At 50.6% G+C, this 12,830-nt stretch overlaps 1 protein-coding gene across 1 annotated transcript in view; it reads left to right on the top strand.

Moving 5' to 3' along the window:
- Positions 1-4,977: 4,977 nt before the first annotated feature.
- The window catches only part of LOC149434609 (uncharacterized), a 44,306-nt gene continuing 36,453 nt past the window's right edge, over positions 4,978-12,830 (top strand). Inside the window, exons 1-3 of the mRNA XM_089663586.1 lie at positions 4,978-5,037; positions 8,438-8,617; positions 12,274-12,400. Of these exons, the coding sequence (XP_089519712.1) occupies positions 4,978-5,037; positions 8,438-8,617; positions 12,274-12,400 (367 nt within the window). The remainder of the gene's footprint in view (positions 5,038-8,437; positions 8,618-12,273; positions 12,401-12,830) is intronic.

A 12,830-nucleotide genomic window follows, 5' to 3' on the forward strand; every position in this document is an offset into this window, starting at 1 on the left:
TACCTGAATGACATCAATTCATTCAGGGTTTTGTTTTTTTGTTTTTTTGTGCTTAGCTGTGATTTGGCCACAGCTAATCACATGACATGTGCATGTGATTAGCTGTGAACATTCACAGCTAGGCAGTAGTATACAATGGATGGCATGAATGAAGCCATCCATTGTATACAACTGTCATGTGACCTGCTGTGATTGGTCACAGCAGGTCACATGGTACCTGCAAGGGGGCCGATACTCAGATCTGTCATCAGCCGTGTCCGAGGTACAGGGCCGGTGACAGATCGCGCCGCTCTGCAGGAGCGCAATCTGCGCATGTGCTGGAGGACGCCATATGACGTCCACCTGGAACGCTGATGACATTTGCCGCCCGCCGTTCGGCCATAGGGCGGGCGGCAAATGGTTAAATTCCTTACTCTCTTAGGTAAACAGTCAGATATGGGTTAACAGAACAATGATAATTAAGATGGCGCCTTCATCCGGAGTGTCGCCCGAGGTGACTCATTAGCAGGAAAAGCACCTTTCAACGTAAACAACCCCTATAAATGGGAATGAGTCTCATTTGTGACAATGATTGGAAGATATCAATGCGGATGAAAGAACACACAGGAAACTTAGGGGACTTTTCACCCAATCATCGCATATGCTTCGCTTACGTCATGAGACCTATAAATGTTACGATTGGTTCCTCAATAAAGTAGAATTTAGGAAGTTGGCAAACAGTGTCAGTGTCTTACTTCCACGTGCACGTATTTCTATACAAATTAGGCTCACTGGTAGATCACAGTAAATGGTCTGTGAGTGACCTAGTCCAAAACAATTTGGCGCCCAACGTGGGGCCCCGAGTTCCAAACACCGGACCAGCCGACCGAGAGTGGACGAGGGGGGCCGTGGGGCAGACCCGGAACCGGAGACTGATCACCTCCGAGAAGCAGTAAGTGAACTTATGTTAAATAATTCCTTACCTGCATAGTCTGGGATTGCCCAGCAGGACTACTCACCCGTCTGGCTGTCCGTTTGTCAGCAAAGGACAGGTACTTGCTCGGGGCCTCTTTGAACCCACCTGTCTGCTTAGCGTCATCTACCAGTGTGTTATGTGTTAAATGTTGTCTGTGCGCACCGCCGTGATTGGTTGTTGATGCGCCTGTAGGGGAGGGGAGAATTACGACACAATATTCCTCATCAGGAGTGGCCTGTCAGACACTGCGGGTCTCGCCGTGGCGCACAGGTCTGCGCATGCGCAGATTGCCTAGGCACTAGGACCTGGGCGGCGGCAATTGCGGCCACGCATGTGCACGCGGGCGCGCGCCTGGCACTAATGACGGTGCAGGGCGCACTATTTAAACTGGGCAGGCGGTGACTAGGTTGCCGCAAGGTCTAGTTCCTGTACCCGTGTTCTGAAGTACGTTCCTGTTGTACTTCAGAACACGGGTACAGGAACAGAGCAGAGAGAGGGAGGAGAGCATGTAAAAAGGTTGGGGAAGTTAGGCAAATTGGGTGGAACATGTAAAAATGGCGGGAGGTTACAGGCGGAGGATTGGAGAAAACTGTGTAAGGAGAAGAAAGGGCTTTTGATAATGCGTAACATGTTTGGTATCTATTTACTCAGCATAACATGTTTTATATTTTCTGAACAATTAAGCATTCTATTTTGTTTTTGCCCATTAACTCAAATTGTATTATTTTCCTAAAAAAATTGTGTTTGAAAAGCTGCTGCACAAATATCATGACATAAATTGCAACACCTGTCGCAAACGTGCGCATCAGCGATGGACACGGTTCAACCATTTTGGCTTCAACCTCCATCTTTGCGAAGGAGCTAACTGTCCTGAAATATATTTTTCCTTCATCCTCCCCCCTTCCTCTCTGTTCGGCCACAGTGACATCAGGGAGCCCAAAGCTACAAAGCCCCCCCCAAGAGAGCTGGAGTCTCCCTGGCCAAAGTACCTGTGTAATTTCACGCCTCGTGAAAAGATAATGGAGCCTTCCCAGGAGTTCAAGGCATTCCCAAGAAGCCTACACCAGATAACATTTTTAAGAAATCAATTTTTCCTCTGTCTCATATCTTGGAATATGAGAAACCTACATAAAAGCAGGACATCTCATCAGATGGACGATGAGCAGGCGAACAGTTTGATGGGTCACTCGCCTTATCTCGGGCGCCCGGGAAGGCAGAGAAATAGATCTCGCAAACCGTGTAGCAAACAATTTCATAATTCATATCTAAATAATCCCCAGGCTTGTCTGCATAATATACCTGTGGGTGGTCTGTCGCTTGTGCAGATGGTAAGTTATGAACCAGAATACGAATTATGAAAGATGTGGGCTCCAGTTTAGGGTTCCGCCCGACGATGCCTCCCTAAACAGGGGATTGGTCTCTTACTTCAGAACCACCCCCTGCTGGGAAACTTTAAAGCAGGCTGTCAAGCCTTAGAGAAGTTTAAGTTGAAGACATCTCCAATTTTAACATCAATATACCACCTGGGGAGACCTGTGCCTTTCGCTCTGAAACGTGATCTGCTTACATCCAACGCTTAATTGCAAGTAACTTAACCCTTTAACTTCTCCCTGTTATCTCTTTGCTGTGCTGTGCTGTTTTCTGTGTGTGTATATATATCTAAGTTACATCTTCTCTGTAAATATTTTATTGCACCTGTTTGACCCTTTTAGTAATAAATCTTTCTTTCTGAAAGTGTTGAACTGTTTCTATAGTTCTTAATTGCAATTTACGAATCCCTGCCTTTAAAGAGATGCTACTGTTTGTTTTGACCCTCTGTATAACAGGCCTGTGTGATGACCGTGTTATGCAGTCGATTAGATCAACCATTATAGTGTTATAGTGGAACGCTGAGTTTCCTCTTTCTCTGATTAAAAAGGAGGTGGTGGCAGTGTGAAGGGTTAATTGCGTAATTAACCTGACCCAGTAACAATCGATTCAGGCTGCTGGCACATCGATCGGTATCCATTAGCTGGAAAATCGTTGTGCAGGGTGCAGCTGGGTGTGGCATTGTTACGCACGTCACATCGCAGTTTTAGATCGGCTAGCCCTTCGGTCACAAGTTTGGGTGAGAAGGTCTGGGGTCTGACGCCACAATCGTGACAACACTATTTTATTCCCTAGGGCCTATGCTTAAAAAATATATCACGTTTGGGGGTTCTAAGTATCGCCTAAAAGTGAGCAGAGTAGGCGATAGTCTGATAAATTGGGGTAGTGCGTTCTTGTCAGGGCTCTGGGTATGACCAGAGGTATGTGAACTGACGCAGGGAAACGCAGGCTTCAGATAAGTTATAAACAATACAAACATAAACGCAGTGCACCAAACCCCAAGCTAACACAAATACATACAACAAGGTGAAACAAACCCAAACCTAGACTGATACAGATACACAGGTACATACACATATAGAGCACAACGTAATCAGGCAGGCCGGGTCGATAACTATCGGGCAGGTAGGTACAAGAGGAGCAGGCGGAGAGAATGGTCAGGGTCACAAGCCAGGGATCAAAACAGGAGAAGTCAGCAGAGGTCAGGATCAAGCAGGGTCAGCAACAAGTCAGGCAGAGGCAGGAACAGGACCAGGAACGCAGGTTACAAGATACAGGGGCCCAGGAAAAACACACACCAAGGCCCAGACTGCAGGTCTGGCCAGCCCTTAAATACACCTGCATAATCAGCTTCAGGTGTTTGGCTGGCTGCAGGGTTGAGTCTCTGATTGCTGAGAGCACCCGCTGGCCAGCCCTGGTACTGCAGCCCACAAGGCAGGTGAGTCCCACCATTACTGGCAAGTCCATTACTGACAGTTCTAGAGGATGGGGGAGGCTCTAAAGAAGTCCTGGAGACGAGCATGGGAGGAGGAGACAAGGAAGCTAGAGAGCAGGAGGTCATGCGAAGAGTACAGTTTGGGTGATATTATAATAAGTTCACTTTCATTGTTAACAGACGTTGGGGGTTATTTACCAAAACTGGAGAGTGAACAATCTGGTGCAGCTCTGCACAGAAAACATTCGGCTTCCAGGTTTTGTTGTCAGAGCTTAATTGAACAAGCTGAATTCAGAAGCTGATTGGCCACCATGCAGAGTTGCACCAGAGTTGGCTCTCCACCCGTTGTCTCTGGAGCTCTGTGCCCCCAGAACTGTACGGAGCTCCACCGATGTTTTTATGTGGCAGTAGGGCAGTGCACCACCCCCATCCCATAGTTCAATTACTGGTGCCAAGCTCTATTGCTAGACCTTGGCATGGTCTCATGGCACACAAGGGCTTGCCCGCATCTATGCAAATCACCTTTTTGGGAAAGTTGCGATTTGCATAGTTATATTGACGAGGCTTTAGGCTGAAAGAATGGAACGAGAAAGAAGAAGGTACCTTTTTCCTTGTTTATGCTGTCAGCCTTTTGTTGGCCTTAGTTTTGTAATTTTACTTATCTCACAAGTTTTACATTAATTTCGGCTGCTTCTGGGATTTAAAGCCCAATTCCATTTACTTTTATCTGAATGGACTAGTTTGCATTCCTGGACAAGCAGACAGTCTTTTGGCTGAGCATACATTTTTGGTTATTGTGTCATCCTATAAAATTGATCATGGGGGAGAGACCAAGTACTGTATAAGCTAATTCTGGGGTCCTATCGTGGGCCATGAAAGGAGGAGGAAAATGGTGGCCTTGAACAGACGTGGTCTGAATCATGTTAATGGAAAGGGCATCTGCTGCGTCCCCATCACTTTTGATTGCCTTACCTACTCACCTGTTCTTCTTGCTCCTCTGCAGCCGGTGAAAATACCTAACTTTTCTGAGCACAGGGGACCTTGTTACCACTCTGCCCCATGATGGTGCCTAGGCTTAGCAGGCCATTGATTGGCCTGAACTTAGTCACATGACCGGAGAAGTGACATCATGACTGTCCTGTGTCAGACACAACCAATGCTTGGAAAGTCAAAGCTGCCAAGAAAGTTATTGGTTATAGTACCCAAAAGAAAAGGGAAGATGGTCCTGATCACTGAGTCCGTTTTGAAAGATGGGATTCACAAATATACGGACTGGATGGTAAAGGAGGGTATTGTTTCAAAATGAAACCCAACCTGTGACACAAGAAACAGGTAAAGTACGTCATCAGTGTGGTCAGGTGGGCCATTTCCCTAGGGCAGGGGGTCTCCAAACTTTCTAAACAAAGGTCCACTTTATTGTCCTTCAGACCTTGAGGGGTCGGACTGTGGCCAGAGTGAGGAGAAAAGGCTCTGGTGTCATTGGGAATAAGTAATGCCCCATCGTTGGCGTCAGTGGGAGGAAAAGTGTCCCATCGTTGGCGTCAATGGGAGGAAAAGTGTCCCATCGTTGGCGTCAGTGGGAGAAAAAGTGCCCCATCGTTGGCGTCATTGGGTGGCAAGGTGCCCCATCGTTGGCGTCATTGGGTGGCAAGGTGCCCCATCGTTGGCGTCATTGGGTGGCAAGGTGCCCCATCGTTGGCGTCATTGGGTGGCAAGGTGCCCCATCGTTGGCGTCATTGGGTGGCAAGGTGCCCCATCGTTGGCGTCATTGGGTGGCAAGGTGCCCCATTGTTGGCGTCATTGGGTGGCAAGGTGCCCCATTGTTGGCGTCATTGGGTGGCAAGGTGCCCCATCATTGGCGTCAGTGGGATGAATGGTGCCCCAAGGTCCAGATAAAGGCAAGCAAAGGGCCACATCCGGCCCCTGGCCACAGTTTGGAGACCACTACCCAAAAGAGTGAATGGGTCACTAGTATGAGGCAGTAGTGACTTGACAAATTAAAAATGATTTCTGTGCTTTGACTGGGCATATCACCGGGCTCACGAAGGATGCACGATTAACAGCTGCCTCTGCTTTTTAAGGCTTGGTTCACACTTGTGCAGGTGGTTCTCGCTGCAGGTGGTTCTCGCTGCAGGTCTATGCCTGTTCCCGCAGCCACAACACCCTGCACAGGAAACCACAGGAGAAGCTCACGGGTGACATGAATCCTACGTTGTTGACACACAACTTTTTTCGATGTTTCAGATTGATATCTGCCGAGAAGTGGAGCTTCAATGGGGCTAGATTTGTGCCCTCAAATGCCAGTCTCTACATCTATGCGGATAGCAATGTGTGAACTAATGGCAACAATTTGAAGTAGAATGTTTACAAGCAGCAGGAGGGGACGTCCCCTCGCCTGAGCTGATGGGGTAAATAAAAGTACAGTTGTGAGGCAGGAAAGGCTTCTTTGAAGAGAAGGGTTTTCAGGGATGGTCTAAAAGCAAACAGAGTAGGAGATGGTCAGACAGATTGGAGTAGGGAGTTCCATAGGATGGGAGAGGCTCAGGAGAAGTCCTGGAGATGAGAATGGGAGGAGGTGACAAGGGCAGCGATTCTAACACCAGACCTCCTGTGTAAATCTAAAGTGGTGAAATAAATGACAAGCGGTAACCTGCAAAGGCTTTTAAAGTGTCGCATATGGTTCAGAAAATTATTATTATACAGGATATATAGCGCCAACAGTTTGCTCAACGCTTTACAATATAACGGGAGACAATACAGTTCAATACAAGAGGGTTAGGAGGGTCTGATCCTGGGAGCTTACAATCTAAGAGTCATCGTTTTTGACAGTGTCTGTTAAAAAAAAAAAAAAAAAAAAAAAATCACACAGCCGCAAATGATTTTAGTCCATGTATTTCTTTGTATTCTTTTGTTACTATAAAGATTGACAAGATGTCATTTTAACACTTCTATCCCTTTTGCCTAGAAAGTCCCATTATGGGGGTTCATGACAATGAGACCATTTGGGTAATGTAATGAGAAAACAAATGTGTCTAAACATTTTACTGATACACACCAGGGGTCTCCAAACTATTCAACCAAATGGCCAGTTTACTGTTACCTCGGGGTTGGTAGTTGGTTACATAGTGCCTGTGGTCAGTAGAGGGAAGAATAGCTCCCCATGATTGGTCTTACTGGAGGAAATAGTACCCCATCATTGGTGTCAGTGGGAGGAATAGTGCCCCATCATTGGTGTCAATGGGAGGAATAGTGCCCCATCATTGGTGTCAATGGGAGGAATAGTGCCCCATCATTGGTGTCAATGGGAGGAATAGTGTCCCATCATTGGTGTCAGTGAGAGGAATAGTGCCCCATCATTGGTGTCAGTGGGAGGAATAGTGCCCCATCATTGGTGTCGGTGGGAGGAATAGTGCCCCATCATTGGTGTCGGTGGGAGGAATAGTGCCCCATCATTGGTGTCGGTGGGAGGAATAGTGCCCCATCATTGGTGTCGGTGGGAGGAATAGTGCCCCATCATTGGTATCGGTGGGAGGAATAGCGCCCCATCATTGGTGTCAGTGGGAGGAATAGTGCCCCATCATTGGTGTCGGTGGGAGGAATAGTGCCCCATCATTGGTGTCGGTGGGAGGAATAGTGCCCCATCATTGGTATCGGTGGGAGGAATAGCGCCCCATCATTGGTGTCAGTGGGAGGAATAGTGCCCCATCATTGGTATCGGTGGGAGGAATAGCGCCCCATTGTCGGTGTTGGTAGAAGGAACAGTGCCCAGTCATCTGTGTCGGTGGGAGGAATAGCACCCCGTAGTCGGTGGGAGGAATAGCGCCCCGTAGTCGGTGGGAGGAATAGCGCCCCGTAGTCGGTGGGAGGAATAGCGCCCCGTAGTCGGTGGGAGGAATAGCGCCCCGTAGTCGGTGGGAGGAATAGCGCCCCGTAGTCGGTGGGAGGAATAGCGCCCCGTAGTCGGTGGGAGGAATAGCGCCCCGTAGTCGGTGGGAGGAATAACTCCCGGGTGTTGGTGTCGGTGGGAGGAGTAGCGTCGGTGTCGGTGGGAGGAATAACTCCCGGGTGTTGGTGCGAAGAATAGCTCCCGGTCGTCTGTGTCGGTGTGAGGAGTAGCGCCCGTCGTCGGTGTCGGTGGGAGGAATAGCGCCTCGGTGTCAGTGGGAGGAATAGCGCCCAGTCGTCCTCCGAGTCTCTTCCGACAAGTTTTCCTGGCACCAAGAGAAAAATGGTGACAAGAGAAGGCACAGTCTGTGATTTACAGCCTCAGCTTAGGTGAAGGGGGAGGGGGGGGGGGTGTCCCTTCCCTCCAATCAGCTTTCAAAGTTCTCTTCACTGATGTAATTTCAGCTCCCCACCCCCTGCTTTTCAGAGCTGAGAGATCCTGTGTAAATTCTGCACTTTGAATGGATGTGGAGGACAGGCTACAGATAAACAGGTATAACTTATATAGGAGGATTTGCGTATCGCCTGAGGCCAGTCATTTGAGGGGTATATTCCACTTTGGTAATGCTATATTCAATTTGCTTTAAAAGAGGTTTTTTTTTTAGACCTTTTTTGTATGTTAAAGAGCAACTCCATTTTTGTTTAGGGAATAAACAAGCCCCTCCCCTCAGGGTGATCTGTGTACCAAACTTTGTTGCAGATTCCTACCGTCTGTTATTCTGTTTGTTTCTCAGAAGTATGAGTATAAGGTGAAGAGCCGGAAACTCGTTCCCCACGCTTTATTAATAAAGTACTTTTATCCGGAGAAAGTTGTCAGCTCTTCACCTTCTACTCTCCTGCTGTATAAAGAGCCAGCAAGATATTGTGAGCTTTGGAGAATCGTTGGTCGACCTCCAGAGCAAATCGACCTAAGAGTACATTTTCGGTTGTTGGTTTGTCTGTGTCCCTGTGCAGAGTGAATGCGAATGGGAGTGATTTATATAATTGTCAATCAGGGTCATAATGAGGAAAGTGGCAGCGTCTGCATCCCTTTTAGACGTGATTTCCCTTTGGGAGTATCTCACCAACAAGGACACTTTTTGTTGTTGCAGGGAATGCCCACAATCTGACTTATCTCTTAGTGCAGACTTCTGGGAAAACCCGTGAGCCAATCACAAAATGAGATTTCTGTATACCATCTGTGTACAGAACGCCTCCAGGTTGCCATGTTGCATTTTTAAGAAAATTACAGCGGCTACAGATTAAGAAGGAACCACTACGCCCCCGGTAAAGCAGAGGTGCTGACCACTACGCCCCCGGTAAAGCAGAGGTGCTGACCACTACGCCCCCGGTAAAGCAGAGGTGCTGACCACTACGCCCCCGGTAAAGCAGAGGTGCTGACCACTACGCCCCCGGTAAAGCAGAGGTGCTGACCACTACGCCCCCGGTAAAGCAGAGGTGCTGACCACTACGCCCCCGGTAAAGCAGAGGTGCTGACCACTACGCTCCCGTAAAGCAGAGGTGCTGACCACTACGCCCCCGGTAAAGCAGAGGTGCTGACCACTACGCCCCCGGTAAAGCAGAGGTGCTGACCACTACGCCCCCGGTAAAGCAGAGGTGCTGACCACTACGCCCCCGGTAAAGCAGAGGTGCTGACCACTACGCCCCCGGTAAAGCAGAGGTGCTGACCACTACGCCCCCGGTAAAGCAGAGGTGCTGACCACTACGCCCCCGGTAAAGCAGAGGTGCTGACCACTACGCCCCCGGTAAAGCAGAGGTGCTGACCACTACGCCCCCGGTAAAGCAGAGGTGCTGACCACTACGCCCCCGGTAAAGCAGAGGTGCTGACCACTACGCCCCCGGTAAAGCAGAGGTGCTGACCACTACGCCCCCGGTAAAGCAGAGGTGCTGACCACTACGCCCCCGGTAAAGCAGAGGTGCTGACCACTACGCCCCCGGTAAAGCAGAGGTGCTGACCACTACGCCCCCGGTAAAGCAGAGGTGCTGACCACTACGCCCCCGGTAAAGCAGAGGTGCTGACCACTACGCCCCCGGTAAAGCAGAGGTGCTGACCACTACGCCCCCGGTAAAGCAGAGGTGCTGACCACTACGCCCCCGGTAAAGCAGAGGTGCTGACCACTACGCCCCCGGTAAAGCAGAGGTGCTGACCACTACGCCCCCGGTAAAGCAGAGGTGCTGACCACTACGCCCCCGGTAAAGCAGAGGTGCTGACCACTACGCCCCCGGTAAAGCAGAGGTGCTGACCACTACGCCCCCGGTAAAGCAGAGGTGCTGACCACTACGCCCCCGGTAAAGCAGAGGTGCTGACCACTACGCCCCCGGTAAAGCAGAGGTGCTGACCACTACGCCCCCGGTAAAGCAGAGGTGCTGACCACTACGCCCCCGGTAAAGCAGAGGTGCTGACCACTACGCCCCCGGTAAAGCAGAGGTGCTGACCACTACGCCCCCGGTAAAGCAGAGGTGCTGACCACTACGCCCCCGGTAAAGCAGAGGTGCTGACCACTACGCCCCCGGTAAAGCAGAGGTGCTGACCACTACGCCCCCGGTAAAGCAGAGGTGCTGACCACTACGCCCCCGGTAAAGCAGAGGTGCTGACCACTACGCCCCCGGTAAAGCAGAGGTGCTGACCACTACGCCCCCGGTAAAGCAGAGGTGCTGACCACTACGCCCCCGGTAAAGCAGAGGTGCTGACCACTACGCCCCCGGTAAAGCAGAGGTGCTGACCACTACGCCCCCGGTAAAGCAGAGGTGCTGACCACTACGCCCCCGGTAAAGCAGAGGTGCTGACCACTACGCCCCCGGTAAAGCAGAGGTGCTGACCACTACGCCCCCGGTAAAGCAGAGGTGCTGACCACTACGCCCCCGGTAAAGCAGAGGTGCTGACCACTACGCCCCCGGTAAAGCAGAGGTGCTGACCACTACGCCCCCGGTAAAGCAGAGGTGCTGACCACTACGCCCCCGGTAAAGCAGAGGTGCTGACCACTACGCCCCCGGTAAAGCAGAGGTGCTGACCACTACGCCCCCGGTAAAGCAGAGGTGCTGACCACTACGCCCCCGGTAAAGCAGAGGTGCTGACCACTACGCCCCCGGTAAAGCAGAGGTGCTGACCACTACGCCCCCGGTAAAGCAGAGGTGCTGACCACTACGCCCCCGGTAAAGCAGAGGTGCTGACCACTACGCCCCCGGTAAAGCAGAGGTGCTGACCACTACGCCCCCGGTAAAGCAGAGGTGCTGACCACTACGCCCCCGGTAAAGCAGAGGTGCCGACCACTACGCCCCCGGTAAAGCAGAGGTGCCGACCACTACGCCCCCGGTAAAGCAGAGGTGCCGACCACTACGCCCCCGGTAAAGCAGAGGTGCCGACCACTACGCCCCCGGTAAAGCAGAGGTGCCGACCACTACGCCCCCGGTAAAGCAGAGGTGCCGACCACTACGCCCCCGGTAAAGCAGAGGTGCCGACCACTACGCCCCCGGTAAAGCAGAGGTGCCGACCACTACGCCCCCGGTAAAGCAGAGGTGCCGACCACTACGCCCCCGGTAAAGCAGAGGTGCCGACCACTACGCCCCCGGTAAAGCAGAGGTGCCGACCACTACGCCCCCGGTAAAGCAGAGGTGCCGACCACTACGCCCCCGGTAAAGCAGAGGTGCCGACCACTACGCCCCCGGTAAAGCAGAGGTGCCGACCACTACGCCCCCGGTAAAGCAGAGGTGCCGACCACTACGCCCCCGGTAAAGCAGAGGTGCCGACCACTACGCCCCCGGTAAAGCAGAGGTGCCGACCACTACGCCCCCGGTAAAGCAGAGGTGCCGACCACTACGCCCCCGGTAAAGCAGAGGTGCCGACCACTACGCCCCCGGTAAAGCAGAGGTGCCGACCACTACGCCCCCGGTAAAGCAGAGGTGCCGACCACTACGCCCCCGGTAAAGCAGAGGTGCCGACCACTACGCCACTGTCGCTTTAAGTATTTGAAACTAATATTTTGTTCATCTATACAAAACTGATCACACCGATCTTTGTTCAATTAACCCTTTTAATAGAAATGAAAATGAAGCCTTGAAATGCGTATGGAGGACACAGCCTACCAGTTTGACTTCTGGTTGTTGTCCAGGTATGACCGTGTTCAACAATATGGATTTATTAAAGGGAACCTGTAGGGATGGCGGTTTTCTGGCACAGTCCATGTTCCCTACGAATGGAGGGTGTTCTTAGCTAAAATTGAGCAGGGCGATCTACCTGACCAGCATCTATTGTCACATGGTACAAGGCTGTTGTGAATAGCCTTGTACCATGTGACCTCAGTGATCACATGATCAAACTGGATGGACTTTTGTCTTTTTTTTTGCCAAACTAACTATGTCACCACTGTGGGTAAGGCAGGGACAGTGCTGGTTGATGGGCAGCAAATGGCCTCACAGACTACTTTTTAGAGATGCGTTGAAGAGACTTCCTGAACTTTGCACAGCTGCACTATTCTCACAATCGAAATCGCAGTTTTCAGCTAAAACCTTTTAATATGTACTATAAAAATTGTATACTTCTCAGACTGATTGGTGCGTTCTTCTTTTCTAGATGCATGTGACATTCAATGATGTAGCCGCGTACTTAACGGAGGAGGAATGGCGGAACTTGAACGGTGGTCAGCTGCAACTGTACATGGAAGTCATGAATGAAAACTATGCCAGTCTACAGTCGCTGGGTAATGATCGATCCCTTTACATGATGGACACGCAGGGCCAAAAGTGAATTTTCTTTATTCTAATGCTGTACCCGCACTCACAATACACACATGTGCCACAATACACACATGTGCCACAATACACACACGTGCCACAATACACACATGTGCCACAATACACACACGTGCCATAATATAACTGTGACCAGAGCAGTGAGTACCGACGGTAGAAGAAATCTGAAAAGTTTTAATTCAAGCATTGACTCTCCACAAACCTCTAAATTACTACAAAGTAAAATGCTTGCTCTGTATAGGGTCCCCTCTTTGTAGCCAGAACTGCAAAGTACCTGGTGCTTCCACATATGGGGAATATTAGACCCCTTCCCATAATGCAGTGCACAGTCATAATGCAGTCACTAGACCAAGGCGCTGGTCACATGATGAAGAGGGT

The sequence above is a fragment of the Staurois parvus genome, unplaced genomic scaffold (assembly GCF_062004578.1).
Source record: "Staurois parvus isolate SC_StPar_1 unplaced genomic scaffold, SC_StPar_1.0 ptg001724l, whole genome shotgun sequence".
NCBI lineage: Eukaryota > Metazoa > Chordata > Amphibia > Anura > Ranidae > Staurois > Staurois parvus.